At 74.0% G+C, this 16,803-nt stretch overlaps 1 protein-coding gene across 2 annotated transcripts; it reads left to right on the top strand.

Moving 5' to 3' along the window:
* Positions 1 to 1,340: 1,340 nt before the first annotated feature.
* Positions 1,341 to 16,799, top strand: THRA (thyroid hormone receptor alpha). Of its 2 annotated transcripts, XM_087770010.1 has the most exons (10): positions 1,341 to 1,433; positions 7,059 to 7,117; positions 7,919 to 8,122; positions 9,778 to 9,839; positions 11,178 to 11,278; positions 11,371 to 11,518; positions 11,746 to 11,951; positions 12,361 to 12,507; positions 12,585 to 12,843; positions 13,799 to 16,799. In XM_087770010.1, exons 3-10 carry the CDS (start codon positions 8,070 to 8,072, stop codon positions 14,047 to 14,049), a joined length of 1,227 nt encoding a protein of 408 aa, XP_087626136.1. In that variant the 5' UTR covers positions 1,341 to 1,433; positions 7,059 to 7,117; positions 7,919 to 8,069; the 3' UTR covers positions 14,050 to 16,799. The 2 variants fall into 2 exon arrangements, with proteins under 2 accessions (XP_087626136.1, XP_087626137.1); XM_087770011.1 differs by lacking the exon at positions 7,059 to 7,117 and having other exon boundaries at positions 1,416 to 1,433.
* Positions 16,800 to 16,803: the final 4 nt, after the last annotated feature.

Raw genomic sequence — 16,803 nt, 5'->3', positions numbered from 1 at the left:
CAGCGCAGGGAGGGGTGGGCCACGGGGCTGGGGGGGGGGCGGCCAGGCCGAGCCCCCCGGGGGTCCCAGGGCCGCGCTGGGGGCCCCCGGGGCGGGGGGGGGGGGACACACGGCAGCGGCCCTTTAAGCCCGGGCATGATGGGATGTGTAGTCCGGGGGGGGGGGGGGGGGCAGAGGCGGGGGGGCTGGGCGCAGGGGCTGCTGGGAAGGAGGTGGGGTGGGACGGGCGGGTTGGGGTGCTGGGGGGGGGATGGGACCCCCAGCGCCCCCCCCAGCCACCCCCCGCGCCCCCACTGCGCGGCCCCACGGCGGGGTCTGGCCCCAGCCCCACGGCGGATCCCTGCCCCACAGCCCCACACCCCCCCCAGCCCCACACCCCCCCTGGGGGGGCGCAGGGGCAGGGCCCACCCGCCGTGTGGGTGCCCCGTGGGGCCGGTGGGTGCCCCCCCGGGGCCGGACTGGGCACCCCGGGGTGCGGAGCTGGCCCCCGCCCCGTGGGCACCGTCCCCACGCCCCGTGGCACCGTCCCCGGCTCCCCACGAGCCCCATCCCCACCCCGCCACGGGTGGGCACCACGGTGGGGCCCCGTGGGCACCATCCCCACTCCCCGTGGGTGCTGTCCCCAACCCCCGTGGGTTGTCCCCCGTCACCCTTGTCACTGCACCCCTTCGGGCGCTGTCCCCAGCTCCCCGTGGGCACCATCCCCACGTCCCCGTGGGCACCGTCTCCAGCTCCACTCAGGTGCCGTCCCCAAACCCTGTGGGCACCGTCCCCGGTCCCCGTTGTCACCGCCACTGCGCCCCCGTGGGCACCACGTCCATCTCCACCCCGCCACGGGCACCGTCCCCAGCCCCCCGTGGGTGCTGTCCCCAGCCCTTGCGGGCACCCCCTTGTCACTGTCACAGCATCCCCGCGGGCGCCGTCCCCGGGCCTCTGCGGGCACCGTCGCCAGCCCCCCGTGGGTGCAGACCCCAGTCCCGTGGGCACCGTCCCCTGTCCCCGTTGTCGCTGTCACGACATCCCTGCGGGCCCCGTCCCCGGCTCCCCGTGGGCACCGTCCCCTGTCCCCGTTGTCGCTGTCACGACATCCCCGCGGGCCCCGTCCCCGGCTCCCCGTGGGCACCGTCCCGGCCTCCCCACCCGCACCATCACCGGCCACGGCCATCCCCGCCGGTCCCCGTCCCCCTCGCCCCCCCACCCCGTGGGGGTTCCCCCTCCCGTGGGTCCCCACTCGGGGTCCGCGGGGCGGGCGCGGCGGCTGCAGGGAGCGGTTGCGGCCGGCGGAGGGGGCTGCGGCCGCGGCGGAACGGGCGGCGCGGCGGGGCCGGGGGAGGAGCCAGGAGCCGTCGGCCGCCGCCGCCGCCGCTGCGCCCCGCTCCGCTCCGCTCCGCGCCCCGCTCCGCTCCGCGCCCGCCGCCGCCGCCGCCGCCCAGGTACGGCCCGAGGGGGCCCCGCCGCCGCCCCCCGCCCGGCCCCGCCGCAGCCCGGTTGTTTACCGCCGGCCGCGGCCGCCTCCCCCCGCCCCCCCGGGCGCCCCCGGCTGAGCCCGGGCGCAGTTCGGTGCGTGTAATGGGGGGGGGGGCCACACGGGCCCGGGGCGGGGGGGCCCGGGAGCGGCGGGGAGCGGGGGGGGGGCCTGGCCCGAGCGCGCACCGGGAAGAAAAACATGGATAAATATTTTTCCTGAAAAAATCCGGGCGTGTGGCGTGGGGGGGGGGGGGCCGCGTCCCCCGGGGGGGCCGGGGGGGGCCGCGCCCCACGCTCCCCCCCCCGCCGCTGCAGCCCCCCGCCCGCCCCGCCACGGCCGCGGGGGGAGAGGGGCGGGGGGAGCGGGGCGGGGGGGGCGCACGGCGGGCAGCCCCCCCCCCCCCACCCCCCTTGCAGCGCCGTGCCCCCCCCCCCCCCCGCCCCGCGGCGGTTGCGTGGCCGTGGCGTGGCCGTGGCGTGGCGGGGGCCCGTGGGCCCGAGCCGTGGCGGCGGCGGCGTGGCTCTGCGGTGACGGGCGCGGGGCCGTGCCGTGGGCAGGGCGCGGGGCCGTGCCGTGGGCGGGCCGGGGCCGTGTCGCGGGGGGGGGGCCGCGGCCCGGCCGGGCCGCGGGGGGGCCGTGGCCGTGCCCCGTGGCCGTCCCCGCCCGCCCCGCTCCGGGCAGCGGCGGCAGGAATGCCTGCGAGGTTTTTTTTTTCTTTAATTTTTTTTTTATTATTATTTTTTTGCTGCGCCGGGAGCGGGGCGGGGGGGGGGGCGCGGTTCGGCCGCTCCCGGCTGGGGCGGGGGCAGCGGGGGGCGTCCCCGGTGCGGGGGGGGGGTCCGGCCCCGCACCCCCGGGCTGCCCCCGCCGAGCGGGGCGCGGGGCGTGGCGGGGGTCCCCTCCCTCCCCACGCCGTCTCGCGGTCCCGGGGGGGCGCGGGCTGCCGCGTCCCCCCCACCCCAATCCCGGGCGGGGGGGTCGGATCCTGCCCGGGGTGCGGCGGTCCCGGTGCCACCGGCGGGGTGCGGGTTGCGGTCCCGGCCGGGCTCCGGTGCGTTTCCCCGCCCCCCCCCCCCCCCCAGCGGTGCGAACCGGGGAAACTGAGGCAGGGCAGCCGGGTGTCGCGGCCAAGGTCACCCCGGGACCGCTCGGCCTTGCCCGGGCCTCCGGCTCGACCTCCCCGCCGGCCCCGGGCCGACCTTCAGCCGCGGCGGCCGCCGTGACCCCCGCACCGCGGGGCTGCCCCCGCCGGCACCGGCCGCGGGGGGGGCCGGGGCTGCGCCTCACCCCGCCTGACCCCCGCCGGCCCCGGGGACCCCCGGCGGCTCCGGCGGGGGGAGCGCTGGGGCCGCCGTGGGGCGCGGGCAGGCCCCGGTGGAACCGGTTTGGGGGGGCTCCCCCGCCCGGGGGGTCTTGGCGTAGGGTGGGGGCGCGGCGCATCCCCCCCCCCCCCCGGCGCTGCCGTGCGGCTGCGTGGGCCCCTCCGCAGCTGCTCCGCACGCCGCTGCGGCCCCGCACCCCCCGAGCCCGCAGCTGGGCGGGGGGGGGTCCCGGGCAGGGGTCCCTCCCCGACACCCCCCCGCCCGGCCGCGGCCGTGACCTTCGCGGGGCCGCGGCGTGGCAGCCCCGCGGGTGGGGATGCGGGGGGGCCGGTGCGGGCCCTGAGGACCGCCCACCCCCGTGGCCCCGCACCCCACGGGCGTTGGGGGGCGGGGGGGGCTGCGCTCAACCCCCCCCATCCCTGTCCCCTCCCGGGGGGGCGGCGGCTCCAGGAATCGCCCTCTCCCCGCCCCGCCGGGCGCTTTCCCGGGGCAGCGAGCCCCGGGGGTCCCCCCCCGCGCCCCCCCCTCCGCTCCGGCCCCGCCGGACCCCGCGCAGCCGCCGGTGCGCGGTGGAGCGCGGGGGCGGGGCCGGACGCCTGGGTCCCCTTCCAGGCGGCGGGAGGGGGGGCGGGAGGAGGAGGAGGAGGAGGGGGGGGATGCGGTGAAGGCGAAGGCGGGCGCGGGCAGGACGCCCGGGGCCCCGCTCAGGCTGGATGTGGCCGGGGGGAGCTGCGGGGCCGGGACCCCCTCGGGGCGGTGTCGCTCGGAGGTGGCACCGCCACTGCGGACCCTCAGTTTGCCCCGGCCGGGCAGGGGTCGGGTGGCCGTGGGGACACTGCAGGGACCGTCCCCCGTGTCCCTTTCCCAGGCCCCGGCCGGGCTCGGAGCCGGTTCCCGTGTCCCACCGGCGGTGCCGACCCCGCGCGAGGTGACGGCTCCATTCCCTCTGCGAGCGGGGGCCCCTGCGGAGGGAACCCAGGGCCCCCCGCCGTCCCGGTGCACGTGAACCGGAGCCCCCGATTTAGAAACGTCCCCATCCCCGTGCCAAGCTCCAGGCGCTGAGAATAGCTCTGAAGCGTCCCGGCACAGCCTCGCCGGGGCCGGGGGCACCCCATGGGGCTCGTGACCCGCAGCCACGCCGGTGAGCTGAGACCGCGGGCACTCGGTGCGTGCTGGGTGCCCGGGGGTCCCCATCGGGTGTCCTTTGTGGTCAGGAGGAGCCGGGGCATGGGGATCCGGCTACATTTTGCTGCGCTGGCATGAGGGGCATGGTGCTGGGGGAAGTGGCACCATAGCTCTTCCTCTGCCGAGCAGCTCCCCGCCAGCGACCCCAGTGGGATGGGGAAACCAAGGCACGGTCGAAAGCGGCCAACAGAGCGGGGGGAGCGGAGCCGGGGCTGCCGCCTCGTCCCGGCCACGCGCTCGGGCGCCGCGGGAAGGAGCAGCTGGCGTGGCCTCGGTTGGACTTAACGGCACCAGGAGTCCCTCGGGGTTCGTGGTGGCTGCGGGACCGATGCACGTCAGGGTCACGGCACAGGTCCCCGCAGCGGCGATCCAGGACCCGTCGGAGGCGCAAGGCCGCGGCAGCCTGCGGGAGCCCGGTCAGCGCCGGGACAGGTCACCGTCCCCGTGGCCGCCTGCCCTCGCTTGGGTGGTGGCCTCCCTGAGCCGCCAAGCCCCGGGGTGGATGGGGCCACGGTGCCCGTGCGCCCTGGCCGCAGCAGAGGCAGCCTTGGCCAGCCCACGCTGCGGCATGGCCTGGACCCCGCACGCGCGGGGAGGGGGCACCGCGCGGGTCCCCCGTGCCACGGGGTGGGCTGCCCTGATGTCAGGCCCATGGCATCCCCTGTGCTCGGGCTGCCCAGCTGCTGCACATGCCTGGGATTCCTGCAGCCTCCCGGCACGCCGGCCCCGCCGCACGCTGCCACGCGTGCCCCACGGCACTGGGCACCCCGCCGCACCAGGCGCTGCACGGCACCGGGCGTAGGGTGACCAGCCGAGGTGTGGGGTGAGCAAAGGCACCGGGCAAGGATGCGCATGTGGCACCGGGCGCAGCCGCACATGTGGGCACCGGCGCGTGCCGGGCACTGCCAGCTGTGCCACAGCAGGTGCCCCCGTGCCTGGCCGCGCTCCCACGGCACGGTCCTGCCAGCCGGCGTGGCCGGGGTTTCTCCGGCTGTGGCAGAGCAGTGCTGCTGCCCGCTGTGCCACTGCCCGCGGCTGCCTGCACAACTGGGCGTCGTGAGCCGGTGTCCAGCGGGCGCGGGAGCGGCGGCTCTGCCTGTGGCGCCCTGCCCCCAGCCCGCGCTAATCGCGCTAATTGGCACCCTGGCTAAAGCGCTTAGGCCCTCACCTCCCTGACCCAGATGGCAGCTGGGCGGGGGGAGGAGGCACCCGGGACCCCCGGAGCCCATCTGTCCCGGGGGGCAGGGACGCTGATGGGCGTCCCCGTGGGGCGTCCCCGGTACCCGGCACCCGTGTCCAGCTGTGCCAAGGTGGCTGGTGTCTTGGTGGAGGGGTGTCCCCTGGGCTGTGGTCCCCATCCTGGGGGGGTCCCCAGGGGTGGCGTCCCCGGGGAGCGGGGTGCTGGGTGCCCCCCGTGGGGCAAGGTGGCTCCCGCCACCGGCCCAGCCCTGGACTTTGACCCCAGGTTGTTTTCCGTCGCCTGCAACTGCCCGACTCAGCAGAAACGCTCCCCTGGGCGTGGGGCTGGGCTGGGGGGGGCGCAGGGTGGGGGCCCCTGCCGGCTGCCACCCCGCTCCCACCCAGCCCCGCACCCGATCCCACAGGGTGGGGACGCCCAGGTTGGGCGTTGGGCTCCCCGGGGCACAGGGAGCAGCGCGGGGGGCTGAGACCCGACTGCGCTCATCGCATGTGTCCCGCAGGAGGAGGAGGAGAGCCGCCTCCCGTGTCTGTCTGTCTGTCTGGGCCGCCCCAGCGCGCCCAGGATTCCTCGAGCGACGGTTCCTGGAGCGGCACCGCGGGCTGGGCCAGGCGCTGGGTGCCGGTGATCCCGGGGGTGTCGGCAGGGGCCGATGGGGACGCTCGCTGGCGCGGGCGAGCCCCGACTTAGTGGTGCTGAGCCCCGGCTTTAGCCCTAAGCCCCTCTTAATTCAACACCGCTTGCCAGCCTGGCCGCCCCGGCAGGGAAACTGAGGCAGCGGTGGCCAAGCCCACCCTGCGCTTCAGAGCGCCTCGTGCCCTGGCCCGTGCCGGCCTCGCCGCAGTGGCGACGCACCCCGGCCCCACATGTGCACCGAGCGGGTCAGGGCTCTGCTGGCGCGCGGGGTCCCGGGGGAAGGGGGGCGGGGGGCCGGGGGGGCCGGTGCCCGGCGGGGCCGCGTAGCCCTGGCGCACTGCCAGTGCCTATACTTGGAAGTCTCCGCGCGCCGTTCCCATATGGAACAAACATTTGCTGCAGCCCCCGGCCGCGCCGCCCCGGCTCTATAGGTACCGCTGGCGGCCGGCCCCAAAGCCTGGCCTGGAGCTGCGGCGAGGAGCCCTGGGCCCCCCCGGAGCCCCCCAAGGCGCAGAGGGGGCCCAGGGGCGGTGGGGTGCCCTATGGTGCCTCAGTTTCCCGGCAGGGGCAGGCGATGAGCCCCCCCAGGGGACGTGCCTGGGGGCGGCAGGGACCCCTCGTGAAAACCCCGCCGCGCGTCGCACGCGCGCGCTCGCCCCGCAGCGGCGTGGGGTGCCGCCGCGCACCCATGGGTGCAGCATCCCTCACCCCCATCCCGGCGCTGCCCGGGCATCCCCGGCTGGAGGGGGGCCAGGGGGCCGGGCCGGGGTGCCCCGTGGCGTGGGGGTGTCGGGGGGGGCCAGGCGCAGCCGAGCCTCGTCCGCTGCGTTTTAAATCCGCCGGAGGAATTTCTGCGGCGGCCAAGACAAACGTGACCTACTTTCTGCCTGTCCCCGCACGGAGCGGAGGAGCCCGAGGGCCAGGCACGGTGCCCGGTGCAGCCCCACGCCCCCCCGGCGCGGGCTGGGGGCCCCCGCACCCCCCCGCACCCCCGTGTCGGAGCAGGCCGCCGGGGGTTCACGGGGGGTGCACACAAGCGGGGTCCCCCCCCGTCCCGCTGGGGTGCTGCAGGTGTGCGGGGTGGGTGCTGGGCACCCGTGGGGACGTGGAGCCTGGGAGGGGGCAAAGGGGGGGGTCCGCTGGGGTCGTGCCTCGGTTTCCCCATCATGGGGGTTTGCAGCGGGGGGCGCAGCTTGTGCCCCCGGTGCTGCCCGCGCCCCGGCCCCACCGTGCCGTGTCTTTGCCGCAGGAGAGCTCGCAGAGGAGGGATTGCCCGGTGCCCCCGGCCGCCCCGGCCCCCCCCGCCCCGTAAGTCTCCCTCCCCCCACCCTGCACGGGGGCCACACGTGGGACGAACGCATCGGGGCTCAGCCTGGCCCCTGGGCAGGGGGGGCTGCTCTGTGCACCCCCACCCCCTGGGCTCCCCCCACCGCTTGGGGGGGCCCCCCCAGCCCTGCCCTGCCCCACGGCTGCGTGCAGCACCCGCTGCCACTGCCGTGCACGCTTTTGCTTCCCTGCACGCTCTCGCACAGCCTTGCACACCCGTGCACGCTCTCACCCAGCCCCGCACGCTGTTGCCCGCACCCTGCAAGCCCTTGCTCGCTCCACGTGTTCTTGCACGCCCCTCATGCTCTCGTGCAGCCTTGCACACCCGTGCATGCTCTCACACACCCCACGTGCTCTCGCGCAGCCTTGCACACCCGTGCACGCTCTCGCCCAGCCCCGCATGCTGTTGCACGCACCCTGCAAGCCCTTGCTCGCTCCACGTTCTTGCACGCCCCTCATGCTCTTGCCCAGCCCTGCGCGCTCTGCGCGTCGTTGCACGTTCCACGCAGCCTTGCACACCCTGCACACTCGCCCAGCCCCGCTCGCTCTTGCATGCTCTTGCGCACTCCTACACGCTCTCGCCCAGCCCCGCTTGCTCTTGCACGCTCTTGCACACTCCTGCATGCTCTTGCATGCTCCTGCACGCTCTCGCACGCTCCACACGTTCTTGCACCCCCTGCACGCTCTCGCCCAGCCCTGCACCGTGGCGCGAGCACCCGGGGGGCCACCTGGGGCTGCGGCCCTCACCGGGGGTCCAGGCTCAGCCGCGGTTTGTCTCAGCAGGGTCCAGCCCGGGATGCTGCGCGGAGCTGAGCACTGAGGCGGGCGCCATGGGGCGCGCGTCGTAGCCCCCCGCCGTGGCCCCCCCGCGCGTGGCACCGGTGGCGGAGCCCACTCGGTCGGTGCTGAGCGCTCCTTGATGGAATTGCGGTGAATGGAACAGAAGCCCAGCACCCTGGACCCGCTGTCGGAGCCAGAGGACACCCGGTGAGCCCCCGCCCCAGCCTGGCCCAGCTGCTGCAGCCCCCTCTGCCCCCGGTGTCACTGTGCCCTGCGTGTCCCCGCGTGTCCCCGTGCCCAGTGTGTCCCATGTGTCCCCGTGCATCTCCGTGCCCTGTGTGTCCCCGTGCGTCCCTGTGTGGCTGTGTACACGTCCATGCCCCGTGTGGCCCCGTGCCCTCTGTATCCTTGTGTGTCCCCAAGTGTCCCCATGCCGGGTGCATCCCCATGCCCAGTGTGTCCCGTGTCCCCATGCCCTGCATCTCCCTGTGCATCCCTGCGTGGCTGCGTACACGTCCGTGCCCCGTGTGGCCCCGTGCCCAGTGTGTCCTACGTGTCCCCGTGCATCCCTGTGTGGCTGTGTACACGTCTGTGCCCCGTGTGGCCCCATGCCCGGTGCCTCCTTGCGTCCCATGTGTCCCCACAGCTGGTGCATCCCGTGCCCTGTGTATCCCTGTGCCCAGTGTGCCCCTGTGCCCAGTGTGTCCCATGTGTCCCCATGCGTCCCCGTGCCCTGTGCGTCCCCGTGCATCCCTGCGTGGCTGTGTACACATCCGTGCTCCATGTGTCCCCGTGCCCTGTGTGTCCCCATGCCCTGTGCATCCCCGTGCCCTGCGTGTCCCCGTGCATCCCTGCGTGGCTGCATACATGTCCGTGCCCCATGTGGCCCCATGCCCTGTGCATCCCCGTGCCCCGTGTGGCCCCGTGCCCCCCTGCGTGGCTGTGTACACGTCCGTGCCCCGTGTGGCCCCCTGCCCTGTGCATCCTTGTGTCCCATGCGTCCCCAAGCCTGGTGCATCCTCATGCCCTGCGTGTCCCCATGCATCCCTGCGTGGTTGCGTACGTGTCCGTGCCCCGGGTGTCCCCGCGCGTCCCCCTGCCCCGGGTGTCCCCCTGCACCCCTCTTTCCCCCCATGTCCCCACTCGTGCCCCTGCGTCCCCCGTGGGGGCCTCTCCCAGCCGCCCCCTTCCCCGGCCGGGGCCCCTCGGGCCACCCTGCCCCGGGGCTATTTCGGGAGGGCCCCGGGGGGAGCCAGGCCCGGGGTCACCTTGGGCCGGAGCCGGGCCCCCCCCCGCCGCGGGGGCGCCCCTGGGTGCGGGACCCCCGGCCGCAGGTGCCCCCCCCCCCCCCCGGCCGAGCCCGGCGCCTCCGCCAATGGGCTGCTGCCGTGCGGGCGAGGCGCGGACCCCCGCCGCCAGCCATTGGCTGAGCGCCTCTGATGTCACTTCCCCGCTGAGCCAAAAGGACATTTTGTCTTTGACTGTAAATGAGCCCCTCCCCCACCCTCCCCTCCCCCACCCTTTCCCTGCCCCTCCCCCACGCGCCACCCCTTCCCTGCCCCTCCCCCACCCTTTCCCTCCACCCCACCCCCCCCCCGCCCCAGCGCAGCCCCCCCGGGCGATGCCGTGTCCCGGGTGGGGGGTCCCCAGGGCCCCTGCCCCACCCTGCACCCGTGGGTCCCTGCCCCTGGCACCCCAACGCTGGACCCCACACGTGGCATCACCCCTGCCCCCCCCCCCCGGGACCCCCGGGCGAGGGGTGCCCCCCTCCCAGCTGCGGGCAGGCAGGGTGCGGGGGGGCCGGGGCAGGGGGGGGCCGGGGGGGGCCAGGGGCACCGTCCCAGCCTGGTCCCCTCCCGCAGGTGGCTGGATGGCAAGCGCAAAAGAAAGAGCAGCCAATGTTTGGTGAAGAGCAGCATGTCAGGTACGGGACCCCCCCGGCACCCACCGGGACCCCCCGGCACTGCCGGGCACCCCTGGGTGCCCCACGTCCCTGCGGGGCACCCCCGGCTCCCCTGGGCGCCCTGCATCCCCACCGGCTTCCGCAGGCACCCCATGTCCTGCCTGCATCCCGTGGGCTCCCCACGCCATGCTGAGCATCCTGGGGTCGCCCGGGAACCCCGTGTCCCAGGGGGTGGGCACCCCAGGGTCCCCCGGGAACCCCCTGTCTCTTCTGGGTCCCCCAGGGTCCCGCGGACACCCCATGTCCCTGGTGGGCACCCCAGGGTCCCCCGGGAACCCTCTGTCTCTTCTGGGTCCCCCAGGGTCCCCTGGGAACCCCATGTCCTTGCCAGGCACCCCAGGGTCCCCCGGGAGCCCTATGTCTCTTCTGGGTCCCCCAGGGTCCCACGGACACCCCATGTCCCTGGTGGGCACCCCAGGGTTCCCTGGGAACCCCGTGTCCTTGCCAGGCACCCCAGGGTCCCATGGGCACCCCACTCTCCTGCCCCCCCCAGAACCCCACATCCCTGTGGGGTCCCACAGGGTCCCCAGCACACCCCGTCCCCACCAGGACCCCAAGCGCCCCACGTCCCCGTGGGGTGCCCGTCCGCCTCTGCACCCCGTGGCCGTGGCCCGGGCCGTGGCGGTGCTATCAGGGCCGGCAGCACCCTGGGGTGGGAGATAAGTGGGGCCCGGCCGGGCGCTGCCCCCCAGCCCTGCCCCATTCCCCAGCGGGGAGCGGCCGAGCCAGCGGGATCCTGCCCGGCGGGAGCGGGGGCCGCCGGAGGGACCCAGGCTCCCGCTCCGGGCCCAGCCCTCCCGCACACCTCTGGGGGGGGAGGACCCGGGGGCCCCCCGCATCCGGCACCCACAGGGCATCAGGGTGGGCTCTCAGCACCCCCACACCTGGGTTCGCGCCATCCCGGGGGGGCGCGGGGATCCCGGGGTGCTGGGAACCCCCCTCGTGCATCATGGGTGCTCCGTGCCTCAGTTTCCCCGTGAGGCCGGCGATGGGGGGCTGGTCCCTGGGCTGTCGGGCTGGGGGACCCCGGACAATAGCGGGGACAGTGGGCCATTGTGTGCCGGGGGGGACAGGGACTCCCCCCCGCAGCCGGCCGGGGAGCTGGATAATGGGAGCTTTATTGCTGCGGGGGGCTCCGGCAGCCCCCCCAGCCCCCCGGCCTTTAACCCTTCCCGTGCCGGGGCTGCCCGCAGCGTGGCGGGGCGGCAGATGCTGCCGTGGGGGGAAACCGAGACCCGGGGGGAACGCGGTGGTGGCAGCGGGGCACGGCGGGGGTCCCTGACGCGCGGCGCCCCGCAGGGTACATCCCTAGTTACCTGGACAAAGATGAACAGTGCGTGGTGTGCGGGGACAAAGCCACCGGCTACCACTACCGCTGCATCACCTGCGAGGGCTGCAAGGTGAGCGGGCAGGGAGCGGGCAGGGGGCGGGCAGGGGGGCTCACCGGGGCTCACCACGTCCCACCGTGTCCCCCCCACCCTGCCGTCCCCAGGGCTTTTTCCGTCGGACCATCCAGAAGAACCTGCACCCCACTTACTCCTGCAAGTACGATGGCTGCTGCGTCATCGACAAGATCACCCGCAACCAGTGCCAGCTCTGCCGCTTCAAGAAGTGCATCTCCGTGGGCATGGCCATGGACCGTGAGTGCGGGGGGCCTGGGGGGGCACCCGCTGCCGCCGTGGGGATGGCCTGGGGTCCCGGCACGGCTGGCGGTGCCGTGGGGCGGGCTGGGGTGCCTGGTGCAGCATCAGGACCAGGCTGGGGTGTCGGGCACGGGGTGCCACGCCGTGTGGGAGCGGGTCGGGATGCCCGGTACGGCACGGCGGGGGTTCAGGGAGGTGCCGGCTGACGGGGGGGCTCCCGGCAGTGGTGCTGGATGATTCGAAGCGGGTAGCGAAGCGGAAGCTGATCGAGGAGAACCGGGAGCGGCGGCGGAAGGAGGAGATGATCAAGTCGCTGCAGCATCGCCCCAACCCCAGCGCGGAGGAGTGGGAGCTGATCCACGTGGTGACGGAGGCCCACCGCAGCACCAACGCCCAGGGCAGCCACTGGAAGCAGAAGCGGAAATTCCTGGTGAGGGCACGGGGCGGGGGGGAACCCACCGCCACCCCGGACCCCCCGCCCCGGCCGGTGGCAGCTGAGCACCCGCAGGCTCGGTGCATGCATGGCAGGCAGCGCTCACGGTGGCCCTGCACCAGGGGGGCGGTCGGAGCCGGGGGTTCGGGACGTCGCCCGGTGTCCTTGAGCTTGTCACCGCCAGAAGGGTTAAGGGGTGAGCGGTGACCGAAGGGGACAGCTGTGCCCTGCGTGGTGGCCCTGTCCCTGTCCCTGTCCCCGCAGCGGCGCTGGCACACAGCTCCCTCTCCTGGCTGCTGCCCCACACCCAGCCCTGCCTCAGTTTCCCCCCCCCCGCCGCGATGGGGGTCCCGGGGGGGGGACACGGTCACACCGCACCCCTCGACCCCGCTGTCCGTCCCTGCAGCCCGAGGACATCGGCCAGTCGCCCATGGCCTCCATGCCCGACGGGGACAAAGTCGACCTGGAGGCGTTCAGTGAGTTTACAAAAATCATCACCCCGGCCATCACCCGCGTGGTCGACTTTGCCAAAAAACTGCCCATGTTTTCGGAGGTAAGGGGGGGCCCGGGGGGGCGGCGGGGCCGGGGTCGCGGCAATCCCCCCCCCCGCTGACGCCGTCTCCCCCCCAGCTGCCTTGCGAAGACCAGATCATCCTGCTGAAGGGCTGCTGCATGGAGATCATGTCGCTGCGGGCGGCCGTGCGCTACGACCCCGAGAGCGAGACGCTGACGCTCAGCGGGGAGATGGCCGTCAAGCGGGAGCAGCTCAAGAACGGCGGCCTCGGCGTCGTCTCCGATGCCATCTTCGACCTGGGCAAGTCCCTCTCTGCCTTCAACCTGGACGACACCGAGGTGGCCCTGCTCCAGGCCGTGCTGCTCATGTCCTCAGGTAGCGGCATCGGCGGCCGCCCCCGGGGCTGCTGGGGTGGGGAGTGGGGTGGGCACCCCGGTGCCTAGTGCCCAGGGAACCGTAGGGTGCGTGGGGTGGGCGCCCCGACGCCCAGAGCCCCCGGCACCCTGGGGGTGCGGTGGGTGGGCACCCTGGGGAAACCGTGCCCCACTGGCTTTGGGGGATGTGGGGTGGGCACCCCAGTGCCCCAGGGTGAATGGCGTTGGGCACCTTGATGCTGCGAGCCCTCGGAGGTGGGCATGGCTGGGAGCTCCCAGGGTGGGCACGGAAATGCCCTTGGAGCTGCCCTAGGAGCTGGGGGCGCATGGGGTGGGCACCCGAATGCCCCTGGGGAGCCGTGCCAGGCTGTGCTGGGGGAACATGGGGTGAGCACCCCGATTCCCAGCGCCCTGGGGAGCCGTGCCGGGCTGCGTGGGGGGGAGACGGGGTGGGTAACCTAATGCCCAGAGCCCCGGGGAGCTGTGCCAGGCTGGGAGGGGTGCAAGGCGTGCGCACCCTAATCCCCAGCGGCCAGGAGCACGGGGTGGGCACCCTAATCCCCAGTGCTGCAGCCTGGGGGTGCAAGGGGTGGGCACCCTAATCCTTAGTGCTGTAGGAGCCTGGGGGTGCAAGGGGTGGGCACCCTAGTCCCCAGTGGCCAGGAGCACAGGGTGGGCACCCTAATCCTGAGTGCTGTAGGAGCCTGGGGGTGCAAGGGGTGGGCACCCTAGTCCTTAGTGCCGCAGCCTCCTGGGGGTCCACGGGGAGGGCACCCTAATCCCCCGTGCCCAGGAGCACGGGGTGCAGGGGGTGAGCCCCTCGATGCCCTGGGGAGCCGTGCCGGGCTGAAGGAGGTCTATGGGGTGGGCACCCCAACACCCAGCGGGGTGTGGGGCACGCAGCCTCGCAGGAGGGCGAACCCCCCCCTGGGACGCTGGATTCTCTGTGCCCGCAGACCGGACGGGGCTGATCTGCGTGGAGAAGATCGAGAAGTGCCAGGAGACGTACCTGCTGGCCTTCGAGCACTACATCAACTACCGCAAACACAACATTCCCCACTTCTGGCCCAAGCTGCTGATGAAGGTGACGGATCTGCGGATGATCGGCGCCTGCCACGCCAGCCGCTTCCTGCACATGAAGGTGGAGTGTCCCACCGAGCTCTTCCCCCCCCTCTTCCTCGAGGTCTTCGAGGACCAGGAGGTGTAGGGCTGCCACCCCCTCGTGCCCCCCCTCCACCTTCGCTCTGCCCCCAAATTTTTCTTATCCCTGCCCCCCCCCCCCCCAGGGGCGAGGGCGGGGGGTGCTGCGCCCAGGGTGGGGGTCCCGCTGTGCCCCCCCTCCCGCCGCCCCCCCCGCGCCCCAGGACTTGACGAATTTTGTTTGTTTGCACAGGGAAGGGCCCCGACGGTCGAGCGTTTCCTTTATTGTCCTTCTCTTCTTAGATTATTATTTTTTAAGCATTTATTTCCCTCCCTGAGAGGCTAAAATATTAAACTAACTGCACTTTGGAAGGAGAGAGGAGGAGGAGGAGGAGGAGGAGGAAGAACAGAGGAGAGGAGGGGGCTCTGGGCTGCACAGGGAGAGGCTGCCCCGGCCGGGGGGGCCGCGGCCACATGCACTTTTGGCCAGGCAGCGGCGCGGGGGGCCGGGGGGGCCAGGACCCCCCCATAGCGGGGCGGGGGGCGCAGGGGGGGGCACAGCGGTGGCGAGGGGGACCCCAGCCCATGGGGGCACAGGGCTGGTGGCTCCCCCCCCCCAAGCCCGCTGGCCTCTGGGTCTGCCCCGGCTGGGGTGGCCCCCCCCCCGCACCCACTCCCCCAAATTCGGGGCCAGATTCGGGGCTTTGGTTTTTCTCTGTCTTTTTCGGGCTGAGAGGAGACGATTTTGTGCCAAGCGCCGGCAGACGGTGGGCGCTGCGGGACGCTGTGGGGGGGGTCATGAGGACCCGCTGTGGCCGCCCCCCCCCCCCCCCCTTTTCCGTTGTCCTTTTTTTTTTGTTGTTTCCCCCCCCCCCCCCTTCGTCCTCGTGGGTTTATTTGTCGTGTCCGTCAGGAGTTGCAATGGCCCCGGAGGCGCTGGCGGAGGCGGGGGGCAGCGGGTGCCCCCCCCGGGACCCCGCACGGCCCCCACTGCACTACTGCCCTGGCCCCCCGGCAGCAGCACTTCGGGGGGCTGCACCCCCCAACCGCCCCCCCTGCTCCCGGGGGGGGCCGGGCTGCAGGGGGGGCCGGCGGGGGGCTGGGGGGGGCCGGGGGTCCCGGCTCGGCGGGGGTAGGGCTGCGGCGGGGGCACCCGGGAATGGTTTTATCACCTTTTCCCCCCCCCAGTTTAGGTTTGTGAATTTTTTCTTACCTCAGGCGGAGGCCGAGGCGGGGCGCGGGCCGGGGGGCGGCCGGCGAGGCAGGCAGCCTGCCGGGGCCCACCTAAGCTAATATATATATATATATAAATATATATAAAATATATAATTTTTGTAATTAAAAAAAAAAAATCTTTTTACGGGTCGTTTAAAAGCAGAAATCCCAACATGAGACACTTCCCCCCCACCACCCCGGGCACAGGGGGCCGAGCCAGGCTCCCCGCCGCACCCCGGCCCCCCGCCGCGGGGGTCGCGTCTGGGGGCCCCGCCGGACCCCCTGCAGCCGGGTCGGGGGGCGCAGCGGGGCCACGGCGTGGCAGGGCCGTGGCACCCGTGGGCGCCCTCGCAGCCGGGGGGGGGCGCGGTGCCCTCGGCCCCTCGCAGCAGGGCCCAGTGTTGCACTTGGTGCAAAATGTCTTAAGCTCTCACCCTGGGTGCCCGGCGCAGGGGGGGTCCTGGCGTGGCCCCCAGCGGGCACGGCTGCGCCGGCACCGGCTGCGGGTTGTGCAATAGAAGCCGGTGCTGGGAAACACTAACGCCCGCGCTGAGGGGCGCAGGGTTTGGGGAGGCACCCCCCCAGCAGCACCGGCCCCCGCTGCCCGCGGTCACGCTCAGCCCTTCCCTGAGCGCGCTGGCCAGCGCCGGCCTTAACACGTGCCTTCGGGCTGCGGGCAGGGGCTGCGGCCCTCGCGGCACGGCGCCCGGGCAATGCCTATGCCCTGCGATGCCGGTGCAACGATTGTGCATGCTGGAGCAATGCCCGTGTGATGGCCGTGCAATGCCGCTGCAGTGGCCGGGCCGTGCTTCTGCAGCGGCCATGCATGCTGGTGCAATGCTGGTGCAATGCCGGTGCAGCGGCTGTGCCGTGCCGGTGCCGTGGCCACGCGATGGCCACCGGATGCCCGTGCGTTCCCGTGCACAGTCCATGCGATGCTGTGCGCTGCCTGCGCTCGCCGCCCGCCTGCCCGCGCGGCGGCGTGGCAGGGCAGAGCTGTCGCGGGATGTGTCTTAAGCAGCAACCATGACCCCCGCAGCGGGCGCGGGACCCCCCGGGCGGCAGCACGGTGCCCTGGGGTGGCTCGTCCTGGGGGGCGCAGCCCGGCCCCCCGCACCGCTGCCCAGCACGCCCTCGCCCTCGCACTCCCCCCGCGCCCCCCGGGCCGCTCCCTCTCGTCTCCGTTTCGCGTCGCCATCGCACGTCCAGCGTCGGCCCCGGCTTCGCCCGGGGGGGCAGGACCGGTGCCCCCTCCCCACCGCCTCTCCTGGGCCGTCCCCGTCCCCGCGTCCCCCGTCCCCGCGTCCCCCATCCCCCCCAAGCACATACCTCATGGCTCCCGGAGCTGCCCCTGCTTGGGGCTGCGTCGAGCCCAGCCGGCACGGCTCAGCACGCCCTGGCACGGCTCGGCACGGCCCGGTGCGGGATCCCCCTGCTATGCATGGTGCCGCGGTGGCGGCGGGGGCCGCGGCTGGCGTCGCTGAATGTAGGGCGCGGGACGGGGGGGCCGCTGAGCTCCGTGACAATCACAGTCTGTGACGTGCGATTTTAAACCCTTTTGTGTTTTGGTCAGGATTTTAAAGAAAGATATTTTTATGGTAATTGT

This window comes from Nipponia nippon, unplaced genomic scaffold, assembly GCF_047370975.1.
Source record: "Nipponia nippon isolate SJK-2023a ecotype South Korea unplaced genomic scaffold, ASM4737097v1 scaffold_32, whole genome shotgun sequence".
Classification (NCBI taxonomy): Eukaryota; Metazoa; Chordata; class Aves; order Pelecaniformes; family Threskiornithidae; genus Nipponia; species Nipponia nippon.
This window is presented reverse-complemented; position numbering and strand designations above follow the sequence as displayed.

Bases quoted from the DNA above. Each gene is read 5' to 3' on its own strand.
- THRA (XM_087770010.1), top strand. From the start codon at position 8,070: ATGGAACAGAAGCCCAGCACCCTGGACCCGCTGTCGGAGCCAGAGGAC. The intron at 9,840-11,177 runs GTACGGGACCCC...GGCGCCCCGCAG, and splicing joins GGTGAAGAGCAGCATGTCAG to GGTACATCCCTAGTTACCTG. The intron at 12,844-13,798 runs GTAGCGGCATCG...CTGTGCCCGCAG, and splicing joins CGTGCTGCTCATGTCCTCAG to ACCGGACGGGGCTGATCTGC.